Consider the following 23526-nt stretch of genomic DNA (forward strand, 5'->3'; position numbering starts at 1 on the left):
GATGCCTGGAAGAAACTCTGCCCTAAAGGTATTAATGCATTTCCTACTCTCACCCACGTTTGCTCATAACAACATGCATTGAAACAGCAATTACTCACGCCTAATTACTTGTTTATTTAATCTGACCATTTTCGATTTGTGCATAGACTGCACATTTAAATTAATTACAACGTGTGAGGTCGCGTAGAGTTTGTAATAAAAATGTGTTTTGTTTACCAAACTTATACAAACATCTAAATAATTGATTTTTTAATTATTTTTTTTTCAGTCTTTGAAGATTTGACTGTTTAAAATACAGACCTCAATAGGGACTGAAACTTCTTTTTGTTCATTAATCTAGAACGTTAATTGATTTCAAGATGGGCCAGTGTGTTGGATGCCTCAAGTACATACTCTTTATCTTCAACTTCTGTCTTTGGGTGAGTTTTGATTTAGATAAAAGTTAAGAAAAGTGTAGTTTAGTTATTTTGGACTAGAGATTTCACAAGGCAAAGAAAGTAACGTGAAATGACGTCATCAAAAAAGGGAGATTACGCCTACGCTGTGTACAGTGTAGAAGCGTATGTTTTGGTAACGGTAATGCAAACAATGAGATGGGAAGGGGAGAAGGAGTTCATTGTTATCTGCTAATCTACAGGGACACGTAGCGATTGTGGTGGGGGCGGGGGAAAGATGCTGGGAGAAAGTCGTTAAAGGCTGTCTTATTAATTTAAGACTAAAATATTAATTTTAACTGGAAGCTCCCCCCGAACCGCCCCCAGGTCAGGTTAACCTTGAAAATTACCTTACATAACTACCGGACAGCCCAAACTCTTGATTCTCTAGACTAGATAATACACAGACTTGCGATAACTACATATTCACATAGTACCACAGATCGACCTCAAACCCAACCCTTAAGCCACTAATCTTACTCATACATAAATATTGTATTTGTCTAAATATTTTCCATGACTAGATATTTCCATTTCCTAGTTATTTCCCTTGCCAAAATATTTCATTGCCTGTATTTCCATTACCTAGTTATTTCCCTTCCCTAGACATGTACTCTCCCTCTCTCCTCTTCCCCCCCCCCCTCCCGCCTAAATATTTCCTTTGCCTAGTTTTTCCCTTGCCTACATATTTCTCTTGCCTAGATATTTCCACAGCTTAGATATTTCCCCTGTCTAGATATCCCCCCTCCCCCTGCCTAGATATTTCCCCTACCTAGTTATTTCCCTTGCCTGGTAATTTCTCTTGCCTATATATTTCCGTAGTGTCTGTTGTCGTTAATATAAGGTAACCCTGTAGGACATAATAGTCAAAAAGTAACATTAGAAGGTGCCAGGTCATCCCATACGCTTACAAGTCCCAAGCAATACACTAACACTTTCTCTAACTGTGTTTATGTTTCATTGTCAAACCAACGTGTAACAATTGATCCTCACACAAAGGGACTTTAATCCCAGTAGATATTTTAATGAAGACAAACTTGTAATAACACCGTTAGAACTTCAGCTAAAAAAATTCTACTGAAACGAACAAGTTATTCTGCTGTATACTGATCTTTCCTTGAAGAACTCTTCAGGATAAGCTGGAATATTCGGTTAAATTTGAATCTCTTGGCACAGCTAACAGCTCACTGCTCGAACCTGAATTCAGCAGTTTTAGTGTAATAGTAAAGTAGTAAGGATACGATTGTGTAAAGGGACAATACCTCTCCGATGCTATTAACACCAACGGATGTATTTAGAAATGCCAAGAGCAATTTATTTTATAGAAAGTCATTAAATACGTTTTGGCAGGATTTCAATTTTTTTTTATGTTCAATAATGAATTAGCTTCGTTTATGTAATAAGTTGTCAATTTAAAAATAAATCCAATTATCTAGACTTTCTCTCCTGTATATTTTCTTTGTTTTATTAAAGTTTCTTTAACAGCCCTGTAAGTTTGCCTTCATTAAAACAATTAGTAATAAATTTGGCTTCATTAAACTCTCAGTAATAAATTTAGCTTCATTAAACTATCAGTAATAAATTTGGCCTCATTAAATTCTCAGTAATAAATTTGACTTCATTAAATTCTCAGTAATAAATTTGGCTTCATTAAACTCTCAGTAATAAATTTGGCCTCATTAAATTCTCAGTAATAAATTTGGCCTCATTAAACTCTCAGTAAAAAATTTGGCCTCATTAAACTCTCAGTAAAAAATTTGGCCTCATTAAACCCTCAGTAATAAATTTGGCTTCATTAAACCCTCAGTAATACATTTGGTTTCATTAAACTCTCAGTAATAAAGTTGGCTTCATTAAACTCTCAGTAATAAATTTGGTTTCCCGAGCAGCTATAAATCTGGCTTACTTGACCAGTCAGATAATATATGTTGGACTTGATCTAACCCTTTTTTATATGACTCACATTCAGTTTTCTCACTTGCTCTATGCTGACTGCATACATCCTGTTTGACTCAATTTATTATCTTATTTACCTGACTTCAATAGCTCTCTAAAACGACTCCCTCTTACCGGAAAGCCTTCTATTTTAACTTCTCTAGAATAACATTTCTCTATTTTGTATTATGCTAATTATCGCTGGACTACAAAGTAAAGTGAATAACAACATCTTGAACTAACGACACCTGCGGTTTACACTAAGCCACAAGTTAAAATCTACATTACTCGTTAGTTCACCTCATCACTCATAGCATCATACCTCCTTCCACCACTTCCCCCCACACATACACATAATCATCATAACAATTATTTACTTTACTTGTAAGCACCTGCTTACACTCACAGAAGCAAAACAACAACCGTGCAAGTCTTCAAACACACTTTTAAAACACACTTTTACACATATGACTCCCGCCTATTCTCACGAGAGGGCCAAGTTTTTTTATACTTGACGAAGGAATAATAGAATCCGGTTTAGTTATGGTACACTGTACAGTGTGAATGATTTAAGCATGTTATTGAGATACACGGTCGTGGTCAGATGGTAGAGCTTACGACTGCTAACCCGAAGCCTCGAGTTCCGATCCCCGGCTCGAGTCTGTTGGATGTCCTTGAGTCCACCCAGCTGTCAGGGTTATTTGCTCACATTGGGGTAACTAAGTCGGCTGGACATTGTGCTGACCACACTAGTCAAGGTCACTGAAACAGAATAACTCTACTTCATCTGGCCCATGTGTCTTGGTAACGAACGGGGAAAAAGATGACGATTCACAAGATACAAATTGTGCCGTCCTAAGTAGTAATTGGCATATAGATCTATGACTTGTTTCTGGAAGTCGTGTTGCATTAATGTGCATTAAAAAAACCAACAATCTGTATGTTGGTTGTTGTTTTTTCTCCTCTATATCTTATTTTACTTGATTTTACTTAGTTTCGTTTTTGTAAACCTTCTAAATATTAATATAATAAACAATATTGGCAACAGTAAATTATAAAGGCCTACTTCATTAATAGCATTTAATTTTCCGCCTCCTCATAAAATGGGTCGTGAGAATTGTCGTTCTTTTTGGTGGTTACGTCCCTTATGAAGGGGAGAAAAATCTGTTGACTCAAGCATTTATCAAACAACACATGCATTATTTGACGCTTAAAATATATTTTAAAAATGGAATAAATATAAATCTACTTGACAATACATACAGATTACTTTCGTCTTAAGTTTTTTTTTACATGGTAACAAGAATGAAAACTTCACCAGTGTAATTATGGCGGGTATGAAAGCAACACCCGAACATGCTTTTGTATGAGGTAGAGGAATAGCCTCGGTTCGAATCTTTACTGGAAATAGAAAACGTTGGTTGTACTGAATTTTGATTCTGTGTTGTTGTGGTTGTGTTAGAAAATAAAGTCTAATCCAGTTATTGTTTACGGTGCTCATTACTAAACGGTACAGCGCGAGGCAAAATTAATTTGCTTATGATAGGGACGATTAAAATAGCTTTCTCGGTCTAACTTAATATGGAGTGGGTTGTTAAGGTATATTTCAGGATAGCGTGCGTAAATGAAAGGGTTGTCAGGATGAGGAACGTAAATAAAAAGGTTGTCAGGAAAACGAACGTAAATGAAAGGGTTGTCAGGATAGCGTGCGTAACTGAAGGGTTTGTCACGATTACACATCCAAATGAAAGGGTTGTCAGGATTACACACCGAACTGAAAGGGTTGTCAGGAATACACATCCAACTGAAAGGGTTGTCACACAGGATTACACATCCAACTAAAAGGGTTGTCCGGATTACACATCTAACTTAAAGGGTTGTCACACACGATTACACATCTAACTTAAAGGGTTGTCCGGATTACACATCCAACTAAAAGGGTTGTCCGGATTACACATCCAACTTAAAGGGTTGTCCGGATTATACATCCAACTAAAAGGGTTGTCCGGATTACACATCCAACTAAAAGGGTTGTCACACAGGATTACACATCCAACTTAAAGGGTTGTCCGGATTACACATCCAACTAAAAGGGTTGTCCGGATTACACATCCAACTAAAAGGGTTGTCACACAGGATTACACATCCAACTAAAAGGGTTGTCACACAGGATTACACATCCAACTTAAAGGGTTGCCAGGATAACCTACGTAACTGAGGTGGTTGTTAGGGTAACAATTTCTAGAATGTTCCACCCCTATCCCCAGCTGCTGGGATGCGGGTTGCTGTCAGTTGGGATATGGCTAAAGATGGACGACCGTGGTGATCACTACGTGCAGGCGGTGACCGAGAAGGTGATCGATGGCTACAAGATCAGTTACAGGTGAGTCTCACAACCTGAGGAATTGTTGCTTACCTTATCTGCAATCTCAGGGTCATGTTCAGTATCTTAAATTCGCAGTTCACCTGATAAGGAGCTTTTAAACCACGCCATTTTAATAATTAAAAAAAAATAAGTTATCTTGGAATAGTTGAATTGTTAACTATCATTTTTCTCGATGTTTGCTAATTAAAACCCAATGTTTGAGCCCCAATTAATTTTTTTTAAAATTAATCGATGCCTAACTAATTATTACAACCCCCCCCCCCCCCGCTCCACCAAACTGTCGAGTTTCATTCAGGCATCTTTCTGTTCTACCTTACACGTCAGGAAATTATCAAATCTTCATTACGGCCCTTAAGTCAGACAATTATCAAATCTTCCTTACGACCATAAAGTCAGAAAATTATCAAATCTACCTTATGACATAAAGTCAGAAAATTATCAAATCTACCTTATGACATAAAGTCAGAAAATTATCAAATCTTCCTTACGACCATAAAGTCAAGAATTTTTTCTCAATGTTTATTTTTATTTCCCCAGTGACGTAGGGGATATCAACGTTGGTGACGTCATGATCTACTTGCTGATCGTCTTCGGCATTATCCTCATCCTCGTGACGTTTATCGGCTGCTGCGGCGCTGTCAGAGAGAACATGTGTTTACTAGTCACGGTAGCAGTTTAAAATTTTTAATATTAGTCGTGGTAGCAGTTTAAAACTTGTAATATTAGTCACGATAGCAGTTAAATTTTTTTAAATATTAGTCACGGTAGTAGTTTAAATGTTTTAATATTAGTCGCATTAGGCGTTTTAACAATTACAGGGTAGCTTATATTTTTTAACAGGGTAGTAAGCAGTGTTTCTTCCAGACTTTTTTCTCCGGGGGGGCACTTGAAATCTTCGGGGGGGCGGTAAACTTTCTTCGGGGGGGCGGACACTGTTAAAAGTATATATTTTCTATATAAATTATATAAATTTCATTTCGTTCGGGGGGGGGGGCGGTAAAAATTTTTCGGGGGGGGCTTCGGCCCCCCCCCCCCCGAAGAGATGCCTGGAAGAAGCTCTGGTAGTAAGAGTGGTGGTGTACGGCAAGTGGCGTGACTATGTCGGGTGTCACCCCCATCCTTTCCAACAATTTAGCATTTTCGGTTTGACAATACCCCTCTCCCTTTACTTTGTTCATTCTTTTCTGGATAAAGCATAATTTTGTCTGTACATTTAACAATTTTATATTTGGCATTGCCCCCCTCCCCCCCTCCCTCACCCGAGATGGTGTCACACCCCCTCCTTCCTCGCCCCAAGTTCAGTACAATGTTCTTTATATGATACAGTGTTTAACCTATCAACCTAATCATTTTATCATTTGTTTCTTCAGTTCTCCATCTGCCTCTTTATTCTAATGGCGGCCTTGCTGAGTGTTGGGACATGGGCGTTCATCAGCAAGAAGAATGTCAACACTCAAACAGTAAGCTCCCCTTCACGCCCATACATTTGAATAGACAGATTACCATAGTGTGAACTTTTCAGCAGTAAGCTCCCCTTCAAGCTTTAGACTAGAATAGATAGATTACCATAGCTTGAACTTTACAGCAGTGAGCTCCCCTTCAAGTCCATACATTAGAATAGATAGATTACCATAGTGTGAACTTTTCAGCAGTAAACTCCCCTTCAAGCCCATACATTAGAATAGATAGATTACCATAGTGTGAACTTTTCAGCAGTAAACTCCCCTTCAAGCCCATACATTAGAATAGATAGATTACCATAGTGTGAACTTTTCAGCATAAAGCTCCCCTTCAAGCTTTAGACTAGAATAGATAGATTACCATAGTTTGAACTTTTTAGCAGTGTGAGGAAGTTGGTCCCAGATGATCCATAAATATGTATACGAGTAAATAGTTATAACCCTTCAGATTAAAATTATATTGAAATGTTCTTACGTCTTGGTAAAAAAAAAAACTATGCTTATTTTTTTTTAGTTTTTCTAAATTTAGAAATATATTTTATTTTTGTCTTTTGGGATTTTAAAATATTTAAAAATATATATGTGTATATACATTGTCATAATTTCGTGTCAAAACTCTAAAGTGTTATTTTAAAAACTAAAACGCTTTCAACTCTCTTTGTCCGAACAACCAGGATGACCTGAGGGCAAAAACGACTGAAATCTTGAATAAAGCAGTCATGACGTATGATAATGACCCTGAATCTATGGAGCTGATGGACCTTGTACAAAATAGTGTAAAATATTTATTTTATGAATTCACTTTATATTGTTTATGTTTTTGTAGCAGGCATATACAAATACTTAGTTGATTACTATTTGTATTGACATCTTTGCCAAACTTGAAAGCGTGTTGGTGTGTTTGTCTTATGTGTATTACTACACCTTCGATCAGATCGCCATGAAACTTTCAGAAGTTGTTGATTATATTTTGGGAAAAGTGTGCGATTTAAAAAAAGAAATTTTGGAGGAGTGGCGCCCCGGCTGTAGGGTGTGGTTTAGGGCATAGACTTCACCAGCGACTATCTTAGCACCTGGGAACTGTTGATTAGGCGCCATGCACATTGTGGGTTGGAGGGGGTCAAAGGTCAAACTGCACCAGGGGCGTCCTCCGTCGACCCGACGGTTGGGCGACCGAAGCACCCCGGGCACCCCCACGAGCACTATGGCGCCTACATTCGTTTTAAAGAGCAACCTACACTTCAATGACTAAACCGAACCACGTTCACACCCTGCGATAGTGCAGCCAGTGGCTCCCGATAGAGCCCCGCGACGCTCTTGACACCTGGTCCTATAAGAGTGTGATTAAAGTACACTCAATGCTTTCGCACAGCACACCCTGGGGCGTCTGGGCGGTAGTGTGGTCAAACCAACGCCCCAACAACTAAGATCAAAGAACTGTAGCGCCGGCTTTGATGAGACAACGAGGCCAGGCGTCTAAAAATACACGATTGGTCACGTGTTTATGAAACGCTTATAAAATATCACGCCACTTTGATGTGTAAGAATAGTTCGCGGCAATGGGTACGATTGTACATTTTTTTTCACGTTTTGTTAGAAATTCGCGCGTTAACATTGATGTTTATGTTTTTATTTATTTTAAATTAAAATCAGCTTCGCTGCTGTGGAGTGAATGGAACCAGGGACTACCTGAAGAAAGTCCCACAGAGCTGCCCTAGTCTAGCCTCTACCAGAAACAGAATACAGGTTGGTCGATGTTCGGTGATGTGTCTCGTTTTTTACTTTCTCGTATATACGTAGTATAGAGAAAGTATTGTAATCGTGCAAAAAAAAAAATCGAGATTTTTACAAATCTCGACGTTTTACACCTCACTGATACGGAAAAACATAATTTTGCAATCTTGTCCGTATGTCTGTGTGTCTGTGTGTGTGTGTGTGTGTCTGTGTGTGTGTAAACACGATTACTTGAGTACCGTTACAGCTAGGTTGATGAAATTTCATATATAAGTATTTTATCAAAATCGTAGATCCGTATCAACTTTTGAGCGATTTCCGATAACCGGAAGTGGTACTTTTTCTACTTTGAATTTTTCAAAAGCCTATAACTTGAGTACTATTTCAGTTAGATAAATGAAATTTCACATGTAAGTAAAAGATCTAATTCTCTACCTTCTGTTAAATTTTGAGTAATTTCCGTTGACGGAAAGTACTAATTTACGCTATTTCCGATTTCTCAAAAACGCATCTAAATTTATAAAGTACTAATAATATTGCGCACCATTATGAACATCTTTATTCGGCGTTCGCTTGGTGTGCAATACTTTTTTCTATGAGATTCTATTTTATTTTTAAAAGTTTATGTATTTAAAATGGATTAAAAATGATAACTATATCCCGAGTTCCCATCCCCTGTTGTTTTATATAAGAATATTCGAGAAAGTTTAGGGGAGATCACTCCCGGTTTATTACATTTATCAATTCGTTTTAAATATTTATGAAAATGTGGTTTTAAAACGAATAGCAAATTTAGACTGCATGTTTTAAAAATGGGTTGATAGATGACTACTATCAAGTTAAACACTGTATTGGAAACTGGTCTAAATCCAGTCATTCAACAGTGTTCGATCTTAGTCATTGGAATGTTGGTACAACGCAATCAATCTTTGTCATTAGAATGTTGGTACAACGCAATCAATCTAGTCATTAGAATGTTGGTACATAGGGATCAATCTTAGTCATTAGAATGTTGGTGGTTAGTCTTTTACAGAAGCTGATGAATCAATCCAGTGTTTCTTTCAGATTGTTTTCTCCAAGCGGCACTTAAAACTCTCAGGAGGGGGGGGGGGGCGGTCACTGGTAAAAAAAAATATTTTTATATAAATTTGGTTCGTTTGGAATTTGAGAAGTGTTACCTTTATATTTTTTGAGGATCTAACCAGTGTTGTGGCAAAGAGCTATGGGATAAATGTGACGGGGGAAGGGGGGGGGGGGTGGAGTCAGTAAAAAAAGGGGGTCATTCATTGACAATGCCTCGTGCTCTCATGGCATTGTGAGTGAATTTCCCAAAAGTATACCCAGACTACTTTTACATGAACTACTTTTTGACCTAACGATCCATACTTTAGACTTTAGACGAAGTAGATTTCATATTTTTCTTGACCTCATCGCAACGTGAGTCAAGTACTCACGAGAGCTGGGTGGACCCTAGGACGTTCTGCTGTCCCGAGATCCGAACTCGAGGCCCTCGGGCTAGCAATCCAGAGCTCTGTCACCCTTCCCTGCCGTCCAGAACATGAGTTAAAATAAACTTGTCTCAGACTTATCTGCAATAATGTATTCATTTTTTTGTCACAGGGCTGTAGCTGGTACTACTTCTATAGAGTAGCAGAAGAGATCAGAAAATTTCTCGAGAAGCGCTTCAACATCCTCGCTATTATTTCATTTTGTGTTGGATTTAGCTTGGTAAATATTTTTAAAACAGGATCGAAAATACTAATCATTGTTTTACAACACTCGATTTTTCAAAAATGTTGACCAATTTTTATTTTATAATTAAAATGTATAAAACCATTTCTAGATAAGACCCCTTTGCAGCTTTGATTTTTTTTTTTATTTAAGCTCCGTTATTTTATACTAATAATTATACATATTTAAAGTTTTAATTTCACATTTATTATTCCAGGGCCTAGGTATCGTGATTTCAATGTTGCTCTGTTTCTTTGTGAGAAAATCAACAAGGCTTGTCGTTTCGTAGTTCATTAGCATGTGGTGTAGGCGGGAGGTTCAAGACTTCACGATAAAGGAATAAGACTTTAAGTTAACTAGTGATGAGGACAGTACTAGTTATGTCACAACTATGGTACTTTTTTAAATGCAGCTTATCGCAACACTTTATTCATTGTCATATATAGGAAAAAACTTTTTGAATACTGAAAGTAATGAAAGATATATTAGTTATTAGAAAAATTATAAAATGTGCACAATTCACCAAAAACAACACTTTTAGCTAGGACTCCACATTTAACGTTCTGTAGATTTTTTTAAAGGAACTGACTAAATATCTTATAGATATGTCTACTAGTGGGGTCATGCAGAGATACTCACTACCCATGGGACTGATATATGTATTACCTTTGGTCAGAGATCCCTTTGGGTTAGAGGTCCCTTTGGGTTAAAGATCCCTGCTCCCTTTGGTTCAGAGATCCCTTTGGGTTAGAGGTCCCTTTGGGTCAAAGATCCCTGCTCCCTTAACTTAGGGCCAGTGATACATGTGGGTTAGAGATCAATGACAACTTTGGGCAAACGAACAAAGATCTCTGCTACCCTTAAGCCAGGAATGACTGCTATCTTTGGGACAGAGATCCCCACTTTATTTAACTCAGAGATCCCTGCTCTACTTAGGTCAGAGATTCTTGAAATATATTTAGGTTAAGATCCCTGAAATATTTAAAACAGATCCCTGCTCTATTTAGGTCAGAGATTCTTGAAATATATTTAGGTTAAGATCCCTGAAATATTTAAAACAGATCCCTGCTCTATTTAGGTAAGAGATTCTTGAAATATATTTAGGTTAAGATCCCTGAAATATTTAAAACAGATCCCTGCTCTATTTAGGTCAGAGATCCGTTATATTTGGGTCAGAGATCCCTGTTATTTTAGGTCAGTGATACTTGTTAACATTAAAGCATATTTTCCCATAGAAGAGATCATAACCCCAGTTAGCTAAGTGCATAAATAGTATCAAGGAACCTTAACTTCTGTAAAAGTCGGTTCCCTATCAAAAGTCACATTTAAAAAATGGTTATCGTAAAACAAACAGAAAGCATATGGAATACCGGAAGAAAAATATATATCAAACAAAATACATTTGTCTATGTGTGAATACACTTTGGGAATTTTATCTTTTTTTTAAGGGATCGCGCATAAACGACGTCACTCCTAAAAAAAAGGGGAGGGGGGGGGGGGTCTGAAAGTTGTGATATCGGAACTTTTTGTGGCACTTTTGCTTTTTAAAAAGTAAAGTTTACCTGTTATTTCGCGTTTTTTTTTTTAAAAACTTGTAATTTGTAATGGCATTGCTCAATTAGGACCAAGCTCAGTAAATATCTCTGAAGGAATTCGACGTTTCGAAAAATAAAAACTTCAATTTTGATTTCGGGTGGGGGTTTCGGCTGAGATATGACGTCATTTTAAAGGATATCTGGCTTTTAATTACGCTTTGTAATGGGAGGGAATGGGAGGGGTAAAAATCGTCAAAAATAGCGTGACGTCGTTTATGGATGACTACTTAGTTCTAGTTTGTAAAACTATTTTTTTAAATATATAAAAACAGTATAAGCCAACTTACTTATTAAATTATGTTTAAACAGAATAATGCAATCATTACATATTTTAATGGAAATAATTTGTAAAAAAAATACTATTGCTGGATGTGTTGTTTTAGAATCTTTTAACTACACCAATTTTCGCGGATTTTTTATTAACATTAAATTCATTAATGAAAAAAATTGTTTGTGTGTGTGGATGATTTAAGTCGTCAGATATTTTTATAATATATTTTGATGTACCTCAGACTGATTTTGTAATGACCAGTAGCTTTTTTTTTTAAATGAATGCATGAACTATCCTCTATTTGTACTTAATGTAATGTATGAATAAGTATTACTGAATCATTACTATTACTGAATCATTACTATATATATTTACTATTACTATTTCTGAATTATTACTATTTCTGAATTATTACTATTTCTGAATCATGACTATTTCTGAATCATGACTATTACTGAATCATTACTAAATCTATTTCTAAATCATGATTATTACTGAATCATTACTATTACTATTACTGAATCATTACTATTTTTAAATCATTACTATTAACGAATCATTACTATTACTGAATCATTACTAGATATATTAGTGGATTGTTACTATTTCTGAATCATCACTATTAATACATTACTATTCCTGAATCATTACTATTTCTGAATCATGACTATTAATAAATCATTACTATTCCTGAATCATTACTATTATCTTCTAAGTGTATTAACTAACTAAATGTGAGCTTTAATGGGGAAAAAATAATTACGAATGAAACTTTACATGCTGTTGTTATGAAGCATCAAAAATGTTTAATCATTCAGATTTATGTATATGATGGTTTTTTTTTAATAAATAGCCAGGAAGTATAATAATATAAAAATTAGATACCAAAAATATTGAAACTTCATTTTTTTTCTTTATTGCTTAGTTGAAAATTCTGAAAAAAGATATATTAAAGGTATATTTTTAGATAATTTGCTTTCCTAATTGTTATTAATACATTAAGATTATAAAAAATAACCAAGGATTTAAAATGTACATATTTTCCGATGCTACTACTTTTTAGCAACTACTTGAGATGTGTATTAAATCCCCTCCTTCCGCTGTCTGCACTAGAAAGACTGTTGTGATGACGTCGTTGCCGTGCTTTCTTTTTTGTTTGGTCTTTAACTTTGTTTTAGAACACTAGGCAGTCATGTTTTATATATAGAATATCTAATGTTTTAAAATCTTGTATTTATACTACACGATTTTCAAAGCTTTTTTTTTGTTTGTTTATCTCTATTAAATACTCTGATATAATGTATTTCAAATAGAAAATTAAAAAATCGTAAATCTAACTAACATGTTTTCCTTTTTTTTTTTCAAATTTTTTTTAAAGACAACTTCATAATGAAGTAGCCTATTGTTGAAAAATTGTTAACACAAATACAAATTGTAATCATGAGAAATAAAATGAAATGTAAATATTTAAAATGTGACAATAGACAATGTAAATTCTAAAAGAGAAGTTGTAGACCTACTGTCAGTTGTCACTTAAGGGCCTTTTAGTCCCCCCCCCCCTTATTTGCTGTTACATTTCATAATGATAGACCCTCTGTTGTTTTGTATGTTAAACCATCATTGCAACAAGGGAACGTGCACATATTTTTATGGTCCCTCACATAAAACTATGGCCGAGCAGTAGAGCACTTGACTGCTAACCCGGGATCGAGTCCATAGGACGTCCCTGAGTCCACCCAGCTCTATTTGGTGCCTGACTCACGTTAGGGTAAGCAAAGGCTGGGCATAGTGTTGACCACGCTGTCCCCTTGCATATCGAGGAAATTGAAACGGATGAACTCTACTTCATCTGCCCCAATATGTCTTGAGTACGAACGGTAAAAGATAATACACAAAAAATCTTACATTTTTAACCACCACTCCACCATTCATAATGTTACATAACAATTTCATAAAACAATACCGAACAATAAAGAGGAATCATTAAACAGAAAACAAGAGAAATGTTAGAGGGAAAAAAGAACGTTTGAGTGTTATTGGTCTATAACACGGTTTGTACTAAACTAAATACACTATAATAAAATCATAAATGGCAATAAATACCTACCCCATTCTTTATGTTCAGCGAATAAGAACCTATGAAACTTACAACTCGGTACCACAATAACAACTTAAACCACAAGTATATACTGTTAGTGCTCTAGACAGTGGCGTAGCTAGGATTTTTGGGCCCCTATGCAAAAAGTGTTAGTGGGCCCCTCAGAGGCGTAGCGACTCTTCCCGGCGACCGGGGACAAACTTTCGATTTGCACCCCCCCCCCCCTCAGACTTTCAATTTGCAGCCCCCCCCCTCAAACTTTCGAAAAAGGGCCCCTATTTGCTTTGGGCCCCTATGCCTTGCGTACGCTAGCTTTACGGTAGCTACGCCACTGGCTCTAGAAATGTTGACAATAAAATTTAACGACCAACGCTATGGAGCCCAGAGAGCGACTCAGAATGCCACTCGGTGTTGACGACGTATTCCCTCGGCCTCCTAGATCTGCAGGAAAGATGAAAAAATCCTGCCGGGTGTTTTACAATCTCTAGTTCTGCTGGGACTATCATTGGCCGTGTCATGACGTAAACAGGCTGGGATAACTCTGGCCGCTTTGGGACAACTCTGCAGGAAGACGTCACAAAAATGGCAGTCACTCAGTATTCTAGCACCACTCATTAGTTTAAGCTAATCATAACATATAACACAACTTCAACTGTAGCACTACTCTTCAGAGGCGTAGCGACCCTTCGCGGCGCCCGAGGACAAATTTTCAATTTGCACCACCCCCCCTCAAACTATAATGCAAATATGCATCTAAAATGACATTTTAATTTGTTTTTACAACCCATTTTGGCGCCCCCTAAGGTCGGCGCACGGGGACATATGTACCCCCCTGTCCCCCATCGCTACGCCTCTGCTACACTTTATTCTTACTTACAATGTGTCCCCATCAGGAACTCCTCGAATTACGAACAATACTGACAATGAAAGATCGGCCGACGCGATAGTTCGTGACTTGGTTTGATTATTTCTGCGCGTGTGCAAACCAATCATTATGAAATGTATATTTGTCTGCCGAAACCTGTTCAATGTGTACCAAACACTAGTGTCAATTCCAGTAGCATGGGTCCTGTATCCATGGCAACTATGGGACGGCGTGGTCGGATGGTAGAGCGTACGGCTTATACCGAGCCTTGAGGTCTGATCTCAGGCTTGTGTCCTTATGCCGTCGTTGAGCCCTCTCCAGCTCTGATGGTCAGTATTGGTTAGGCCTACCTGACTCACTTTAGGGAAAGTAAATGCGGCTGAGCATGGTGCTGACCACACTATCCCTTCACATGCCTAGGTCACAGAAACAGGTGAACTCTACTCAATCTGCTCATGGACCGACAGATTAAAAAATGCAGCTTTACCATAGCAACTAAATGAGAAGTGGTCGACAATCGTTAATATTTCCTTTATATCGTATCTATATCGATATATACTAAAAAGTTTAAAAAATTAATGAACAAACGTATGTGGCCTATGCGCGTATAGGACATTACCCCTTGTTAATCACCACACACATTGGTAAACACTACCAGACATAGCCCCCACCCCCCACCCCCCACCAATGGTGATAACCCCAACCTCGAAAATAATTAGAATGTGGCATTCAACCAATAAAATGTCTGAAAGGGACAAAAAGACTAAGAAATCTATCGTATTTTGTACTTTGCCTAGGAATTCTATAGGATGCCCAACAGGGGAACCAGGAAAGTGTAGGTTGAATCTATTCCAGCCACTAGATTGACTAGTCCTAAACTACCCCCAACCTTAGCCCTAACGCTAGCCCTACCCTAACATTACCCTAAGGTTTGGGATAGGTTTAGCGGCAGGAATATTTTAGGGTCATATTGTATTTGAGAAGGGGGTAATGTCCAGCTCAATTTTTTTGTGAGAGGGTAATATGCAGTGGTGTAGTGTAGGGGGGGGGGAGGGAGAGGGGGTCCTGTCCAAAGACAATTGCTTACTTCTTTATCTCATTGTTCCACTCGCCCACGTCACGTGTCGGGTAACTCGGCAGTTTCCGGCTCTCCTCGTACACACGAGGGAGACAAAACAACGTCACACTCTTGGGCGTTTTCAGGCTACCGTCTGCTCGTCTCATATCCTCTGTTTCGTTGATATCTGGATTCCATGTTTTTGCTTTTATATTACTGCGCATGTGTTCTAATGACACACCTTTGCTGTGTTCTCTAGGGAGACTTGATTTTGACTTACGGCGCATGCTTGTATCCAGTTCGTTATGACCGAGCAATCCTAACGCCGTTTTACATTGAACTTGTCTAGTGCTGTCAGACAACTTCACAGGTGATCTACAGTTGACACAAATAATACCCCCACATTGGCAAAGTTCTCTATATAACTGTTGCTGGGTAGTAGTATCATGGGTTCCCGTTTTAGAATCGCGCAAACTCTTCCACAATTTCCGAATGGCTTCCGTTTCTGTAATAAAACAACATTCCACTTATTCATAATGCATCATCTTTTTTGTTTTATAAGGTTCTGTTCATTGGACTAATGGTAAATGTTGATACCTCTGGAGCAAACTAAACAACTATCAAACAAAAAACACTTTAAAATTAAAATAATTTTTAAATATACTTTTTTTGTCAAACAACCCTAAATAATTACTCTATAAAATATTTTGATTGTTTAACTATTAACAAACCAATGTATTGTATTTACGTTTATTTAGATCTAACAATTACGTAAGTTAAAAAGTATTGCCAATAGCCTCACAAGGCGGGATCAAGGGTGTGGACCAGACCAGGTGACACTATTTAGGGGTGACAATGTACTGAAACAAGCCTAACTCTACATCAAATATGTTAATGACAATAGCCTGACATGATCCAGGCCACACCACTATTCTGGGAATATCAAGACAACATCTCTACAGTCCAACACTATTCACCTCGCCGTTGTTTTTGTAGACGCGCCTCTCGAGCAGAAGCGTCCATGCTTGGATCCATTTGACACGTGGAAATAGCTCGTCTAAGGCTGGGCTTCGGCAATAGCTGTAGGTCCTGTGGATTTTAGTGAATTCTAGACATGCATTTGTGGTAAACAGCTCAAGAAGCATCGCTAGGGCGCGGAGGGGTCGCAATGTCAACGTATGCGCTTTTTAATATCTGGATGCGTGGTTGGGCAGGAGAGCGTATGATTGATAAATTCAAAAATCCTTAGCATAGTTGTTTTTTTTTTTGTTTTTTGTTTTGGGGGGGGGGGGGGGGGGGGGGGGGGGGGCGAGAGTTTTAAGTCCTGAGTCTGGACCCCTGGCAGATGAGACTAGGGGAGAAAACTGGAAAAACAAATAAATTCCTTGCAGGTTATTCTTGGGGTGGGCAAAGCTTATGAAAGTAAATCCAGAAAGAAAAGCAGGCTAAAGTGGGAGTAAACTGGTACTATTAGCGCATAAGATGTTGACACGAATAACACGTATTACTTAATTAGTATTACTTATACTACACGAACGGAGAAAAAGCCTAATTTTTTTTATACGTCGCTCTACTAACCCCCACCCGCGAAACATGTCGCCACAATATGTGCGCCTCCTTACACTACGGATGTGACGTCAGTTAATAACAACTTCTAAAGAACTTATATAAACAAGTTCAGCACATTAAAGATAATTTAAATCTATACTTAAAGGCAGTGAAATCAACACAAATTAATTTACCCGACTGAACTAATTAGGCTGTACGTTTTAAATAAACAAGAGGGGAAAAAACGTTATTTTCACTTAATTCGACTCCGTCTTAATAAAAATAGGAAAAAATATTAGAAATATGAAGAAACTTACAACATATGGGCTTGATATTTTGGACGCCATTTTTTTCCTGCTTGTTTTCGCGACCGAATAAAACAAGGGAAGTGTCACGAAGCAAAGAACACACACTAAACATGGGAGAGATATTGAGCGGTGTCCCGTTTGACAAATCAATTTAATTGTTTCAATAATCGGCTGGATCGATCGACCAACCTTGATACTTCGGTATTTAACTCAATGGACCGTAACGAAACGTAAAAATATAGGCCTAATGCTGTTACCAGTGGCGTAACTAGAGTGGAGCCGGGGGCGGGGGGGGGGCGTGGGGGGTGTCCAACTAGCAACAGCCTGTTGTGTGTTTTTCATGGCGAACGCATTTGCAGTTGCAGCAAGCCCAAATTATACTGATATTCATTAACACTACAGTTGGGGTAAAAACAAATAAGGGAAATATAATGAAATCATATCCTTAGATATATTGATGGGTGGGGTGAGGGTGGAGGCAGCCCAGAGTTTCTTCCAGGCATCTCTTCGGGGGGGCGAAGCCCCCCCCGAAAATTTTTTACCGCCCCCCCGAACGAAATGAAATTTATATAATTTATATAGAAAATATATACTTTTAACAGTGTCCGCCCCCCCGAAGAAAGTTTACCGCCCCCCCCCCCGAACGAAATGAAATTTATATAATTTATATAGAAAATATATACTTTTAACAGTGTCCGCCCCCCCGAAGAAAGTTTACCGCCCCCCGAAGATTTCAAGTGCCCCCCCCCCGGAGAAAAAAGTCTGGAAGAAACACTGAGGCAGCCGTCCTTGTGAGACCATTTTCAGATCATAGTCCCCCTTTTTCGAAGTTTGATGAAATAAAAAAAAAAAAAAACTTAAACCAAGTCAATTTAAAAAAAATCTTTCATAAATTACGAACTTGGAATCATCAAAAACTATATATGCCATGGCCTAACATGCCTGGTCTTTTTTAGGCCTACTGTTTTTTAGAAACGCTCGCATGCATTTTGTTCTTGTCGCGAGTACATTTGCCGGGAGCCTAAATGTCGGGCGCCCATTTGTCGGAAGCTTATACGTTGCGAGTCAACATGACTATGACGAGAGTACATTTGATGAGAGCCAGTATGTCGAGGCTTTTTTGACTGGGTCGTTTTTTTCAGGGTTGTATTGACGGGCTGTTTTGACGGTGCACAATACTTATAGGTGGTATAATTTCTATTAGCGGAGAATATCTCAAATTAAAAAAAAATGTCATTTCTAAAATTTGATATATGAGCCAGATTGGGGCCAAAATATCTTTGTTGCGGTTTAATATTTAATAGGAAAAAAAAACTCTTTACTAAAAATAATAAAAAAGGTTACGAACTTCTGATTTTATTTAACTGTAGGTCGTCCTTAAATATTTTATAAATGACGTTACACATTTTAAAGACGATTTATGAGAGCAGAGAAAATACCTTCAGTTCAGTTCTCTAACAATATTTAAGGAACGTTAAATTGTAAAATGTCCCTTTAGTTTATACACCAGCGACACATTCTATGAGCACACAGAGATTAAAATATGGGACTGGTACTGATTTTGCTCACGCCGAAATGTTTCTGGAACTTTCCTTTGACTTAATAATAAAAATTATAAATCGGCTTATATTATTATAATATATTATAAAATGTTAAAATTAGCTTAGAGACGTGCACAGTAAAAAATATTAATAATGGAAAATATTTTTTTTTATATCAGCAACAATTTGCATTGATTAAAATGCTAGTATTTGCCCGTTCGTTGGTTTCGGAATTCGTCGATTGTTTTCCGAAGCACAGCCGTGTTTCATTCATATTCATTATCAACCTTGCGCTTAGCGCTATTCACTGAATAAATTTAGATCAAGAGCAGCAGTTTAAAAACACACATTTATCAATGAATTTTGCTTCACTCATGGCAACTAGAACTAGATCTATCAGTGTGGCTTCTTTATTTGGTCGAAAAATTAAAGGGGTTATTTTAGACATAACAGGAGTTTTGAAGGAAGGAGGCTCTAATGGCGGCACTGCTGTTGCTAATTCCATAGAGGCTCTTAATCGGTAGATCTAGAATTCAAATTAATTTTCTTTTATACAATTATAATTAATAATTAATATTATTTATATAATATCTACACTACATCGGCGTTTCTTCCAGGCATCTCTTCGGGGGGGGGGGGGGGCAAAAAAAGTCTACCCCCCTCCCCAAACAAAATGGAATTTATATAGAAAATATAATTTATATACATTTAATAGTGTGTGTGTGTTCCCCCCCCCCCCCCAGAAGAAAGTCTACCGCCCCTTCTCCCCCCCCCCCCAGTAGAAAAAAGTCTGGAAGAAACATTGCTCTACACTACTACTACTGTAGTACTACACTTACATATTAAATTATATTTTATTATTTATTGTTCTATTTTTCAGGTTGCAAGATAGTGGGCTTGCTATCAGATTTTGCACTAATGAAACCACTGTCACACGAAGCACCCTGGTGGATATCCTCAGAAAGCTGGGATTTACCATTGATGAAAAGAAAGTTTTTCCCCCAATCCCTGCAATGTGCTGTATTTTGCGTGAGAGAAATTTAAGACCTCATTTACTGGTCCACCCAGGTATTACATAGAATAGTATTCACTCAGGCATAGTCATAACTGTTGTCATAACTTTAGTGTCAACACCCCAGCCCAACTATGTGTGTTGATGTATGTGTAGTGAGTAGTGCAGTTGCATCTCTGGCATGAGATGTTACTCATATAAGTTTATAGCATTATGTATTCAAATGAGTATAATTTATGATATATCTTGCCATGAGCTAAGGTTTTTGTCTTTCACATAAATTATATTGTTGAATATAGCTAGTCTGTCTTCCATGTGAAGTTTGATTCGTCAACATTTTAAAAAATAATTTTAATAAAATCTGAACAGTTTTACAGTTTCATTATACAATAAAACTTGATTTTCAGATGCGCTTCCTGATTTTGATGGCATTGACCAGACAGATCCTAACTGTGTTATTATTGGAGATGCAACACACCAGTTCTCTTATGAAAATATGAACAAAGCCTTTCAGTGTCTTATGAAGCTAGAAAAGCCAATATTGTTTGCACTGGGGAAAGGGTGCTGGTTTGAAATTTGTTTGTACTCAAAACAATTTACGCTTAAAATTAAGATTATTTAACAACAGCCAAAATAATCAACGCAATTGTTTGAAGCTTTTAAATAGCATCACCCTTAATTATTTTTAATATAACCAAATGAAACCCTCACTATTCTAAACACTAAATGAAAAATTATCATTTCTTGAGATAACCCAAATTATTTTTCTAGTCAGTTTTCTAAATTATTTTTAAGCTAAAAATTAGTAGAATCATTAGCTCTTACGATTCAATCAACAATTAAAGAATTAAATTTTTTTGTTAAAGCCATACCTTGTTGCCTGAATATTTGCAACGTATGGTATGAATCTTAAAAAAATTTTTGAAGTATAAATACTTTTTAAATTCTCAAAATGATCTTAAATCACTCTGATTTAAATAAAGTTAGACAACCCTCTACTAATTTTTTTTTTCAGAAAGTATTATCAAGAAGATGGTGAATTAGTATTAGATGTTGGGCCATTTTTGAAAGCTTTAGAAGTGAGTTTGGTTTAGTTTTTTTTTAAATTGATAAATAAGCCTTAATTTTTCATATTAGCTAATTTTGCTTTGAAAGCTCTTTCATGATGTATTTTTTGTAGTTCTAACAAAAAGTGTAAAGTGTACATTCTTTTAGATGCTTTGTTTTTTTTTGGTAATATATTTCAAGCCAATAATCTTATTTTTTACATTTTATCACTATTAGACCCATAGCTTAAAAAAAATCTGTCAATAACCATATATATATATATATATTATATATATATAAATATATGTATATTATCTCTCAACGCACTTTGGCGTACGACACATCAACAAATGAGACCATTAAATCCTGCCATTAGCTACCACTTCTGCCTCTTAGAATGTTAGACATCTCTCCTTCAACTCTCTCCACTGATCTTCTCATTTTCTCCTGCCCCCCATTCTTAGCAGATGACCCAAACATCTCCATCTCCTGTGTCTGATAACTACTGCTAATGGTTGAATAAGTGTTCTATTTTTTAACTCCTCATTTGAAATGTTTGGCCAGAAGATTCTCATCATTTGTCACAAGCAGTTGTTCTAAAAAATTCATTCTGCACAATAATCATTTGTAAAAAGCCAATTGTTCTATTGACAACTTTTAAAGTAGTTTCTAATTACATATTTGTGTTCTTGTTTTAGTTTAATTCAGGGGTCTCCAAACAACGGCCCGCGAGGCACTCTCATCCGGCCCGCGGAGATCTTTTTGTCCACAGATGTGGATGTCTAAGGTGATGTCTAAGGAACTTTGCCCAGATAAATGAAAGACATGCCGGAAGAAACTGGCCCCCGAACTGAAATTTGATAGTTAATGCGGCCCTCGGACTGAAAAGTTTGGAGACCCCTGGTTTAATTGGTTGCAGTGTGCTATTAAAAACTAAAATTGGAATAAAATTTTAACAAGTTTACAATCATTTGTTTTTTTAAGTATGCCACAGATGTAAGAGCTGAAATTGTAGGAAAACCATCTCCATCTTTTTATAAAACTGTTTTACTGGATATGGGTCTGGATCCATCTGAGGTAACTATGGTTTATTTATTTATCTTTTGTAAGACATAACATTTTAGATACATTATTGGTATAGAAATAAATAACTACTCTCATTGTATTATTTATTTTTTGTAACACATAATGTTTTTGGATTATTCCTAGTTAGAGCACTAAATAATTAACAATTCCTAGTTAGAGCACTAAATAATTAACATCGTTCTCATTGTAATAAAATATCATTATCACCATTGTCTAAAAAAACCCAACTATTTTAAACTTTTTTAGGTGGTTATGGTTGGTGATGATATCGTTGGCGATGTAGGGGGAGCTCAAAGCTGTGGCATGGCTGGTGTTTTAGTTAGAACTGGAAAATTTAGGTAATATAATTATGTTTTTGAATTATGAGAGTAAAACAACAACAAAACTTAATTTTGCTATTTTAAATTACTAAAAATTTGTCAATTTAATTGTTGAATAAATAATAAGAGATGTTTAAAAATCTACTGATTTAGTTCCTATTTCTCTTTTTTGTATACATAAAAAAAAGAAATACAAAATTAAATTAACTAACATGTCAGATGAATAAACACAATGGCAATTTATACCATAGTAAGTAAAAAAAAAATAAGAATTATGAATTATTCCTTACAGAAAACAGGATGAAAATCATCCAGATGTAAAGCCTGATGCAATAATGGACAACTTGGCACAGTTTGTTGATAAACTTTTAAGCCATGCTTTGTCATAGTAAAGATTTTACTTTGATTTGCATGTTGACTGTTTTCATCAGTATTTTTTTTGCTCAGCTATGGTTGTATATAAAATGTACTAAGTTTTTATTTATTACTTCTTGTAAGATATTTTGTTTATGTATGGATGTGGGATATTTTCTTGTAGAAAAAAAATATTTTTCTCATTGGTTTGCATTTTATATTGCAAATATTTGTGAGATTATGTTTGGTTATATAAAACCTGCACTGAATCAGGAATTTTTTCAACACTATGGAAAGTTATCAACATTTTTAATTTTTGTAGCAATCATCAATGACACTGTAGTTGTTTTTTTTTTAAGTATTAGTCTTATTTTTTTAATTCTAAAAATGGCATTAGTTGAAATACACAAACTAAAAATGTTCAGATTTTGTATTGTTTTATTTCACTGTATTGTCATTGGAGAACATTGTTACTATTTTACTTGTGAAATCATTTAAATGTTATCAACTACATATTTAGCATTTAAAATCTTAATGAAATGTTTTGTAATGAAATGTGAGTATACACATTGCTAAAAAAGTTGTAAAAATCTAGTCAATTTTCAATGAAAAAAAATTTATAAAATAAAAACTTTGAGAAATTTGTCTTTAACTTTAATTATATTTGTGAATAAATTTCTTAAATGTTTAAAAAATGAGTATATACATTGTCTGTCAAAAACTAAGTGTAAAAATGAATTATGT

At 36.2% G+C, this 23526-nt stretch overlaps 3 protein-coding genes across 4 annotated transcripts; 2 read left to right on the plus strand and 1 right to left on the minus strand.

Moving 5' to 3' along the window:
* Positions 1 to 273: 273 nt before the first annotated feature.
* On the plus strand, positions 274 to 11157 carry LOC131930146 (leukocyte surface antigen CD53-like). 2 transcript variants are annotated; one of them, XR_009384089.1, is made up of 9 exons: positions 274 to 419; positions 4637 to 4752; positions 5293 to 5422; positions 6126 to 6215; positions 6890 to 6991; positions 7869 to 7961; positions 9570 to 9677; positions 9898 to 10433; positions 10497 to 11157. XR_009384089.1 is itself a non-coding variant. In XM_059286542.1 (8 exons), exons 1-8 carry the CDS (start codon positions 360 to 362, stop codon positions 9967 to 9969), a joined length of 771 nt encoding a protein of 256 aa, XP_059142525.1. In that variant the 5' UTR covers positions 274 to 359; the 3' UTR covers positions 9970 to 11157. The 2 variants fall into 2 exon arrangements, 1 of the variants encoding a protein (XP_059142525.1); XM_059286542.1 differs by having other exon boundaries at positions 9898 to 11157.
* Positions 11158 to 13927: 2770 nt separating this feature from the next.
* Positions 13928 to 17602, minus strand: LOC131930159 (uncharacterized). The gene is made up of 4 exons (XM_059286574.1): positions 17432 to 17602; positions 16544 to 16655; positions 15597 to 16071; positions 13928 to 14205 (listed from the first exon to the last, which is right to left on the minus strand). Exons 1-4 carry the CDS (start codon positions 17459 to 17461, stop codon positions 14004 to 14006), a joined length of 819 nt encoding a protein of 272 aa, XP_059142557.1. The 5' UTR covers positions 17462 to 17602; the 3' UTR covers positions 13928 to 14003.
* A 1735-nt stretch (positions 17603 to 19337) lies between these two features.
* On the plus strand, positions 19338 to 23212 carry LOC131930158 (phospholysine phosphohistidine inorganic pyrophosphate phosphatase). The gene is made up of 7 exons (XM_059286573.1): positions 19338 to 19483; positions 19844 to 20031; positions 20383 to 20536; positions 20991 to 21054; positions 22007 to 22099; positions 22355 to 22446; positions 22721 to 23212. The coding sequence occupies exons 1-7, from the start codon at positions 19338 to 19340 to the stop codon at positions 22815 to 22817; spliced, it is 834 nt and encodes a 277-aa protein (XP_059142556.1). The 3' UTR covers positions 22818 to 23212.
* Positions 23213 to 23526: the final 314 nt, after the last annotated feature.

Source organism: Physella acuta, unplaced genomic scaffold (assembly GCF_028476545.2).
Source record: "Physella acuta isolate Inbredline_101_S28 unplaced genomic scaffold, ASM2847654v3 ptg001728l, whole genome shotgun sequence".
Taxonomy (NCBI): domain Eukaryota; kingdom Metazoa; phylum Mollusca; class Gastropoda; family Physidae; genus Physella; species Physella acuta.

Coding starts and splice junctions, on each gene's coding strand:
- LOC131930146 (XM_059286542.1), top strand. CDS start 360: ATGGGCCAGTGTGTTGGATGCCTCAAGTACATACTCTTTATCTTCAAC. Junction 5,423..6,125: donor ACATGTGTTTACTAGTCACG/GTAGCAGTTTAA, acceptor TTGTTTCTTCAG/TTCTCCATCTGCCTCTTTAT. Junction 6,216..6,889: donor AGAATGTCAACACTCAAACA/GTAAGCTCCCCT, acceptor CCGAACAACCAG/GATGACCTGAGGGCAAAAAC.
- LOC131930158 (XM_059286573.1), top strand. CDS start 19,338: ATGGCAACTAGAACTAGATCTATCAGTGTGGCTTCTTTATTTGGTCGA. Junction 22,100..22,354: donor TGGGTCTGGATCCATCTGAG/GTAACTATGGTT, acceptor AAACTTTTTTAG/GTGGTTATGGTTGGTGATGA. Junction 22,447..22,720: donor GTTAGAACTGGAAAATTTAG/GTAATATAATTA, acceptor TATTCCTTACAG/AAAACAGGATGAAAATCATC.
- LOC131930159 (XM_059286574.1), bottom strand. CDS start 17,461: ATGGCGTCCAAAATATCAAGCCCATATGTT. Junction 16,072..16,543: donor TCTACAAAAACAACGGCGAG/GTGAATAGTGTT, acceptor GTTTTATTACAG/AAACGGAAGCCATTCGGAAA. Junction 14,206..15,596: donor TGGAACAATGAGATAAAGAA/GTAAGCAATTGT, acceptor GTCTTCCTGCAG/AGTTGTCCCAAAGCGGCCAG.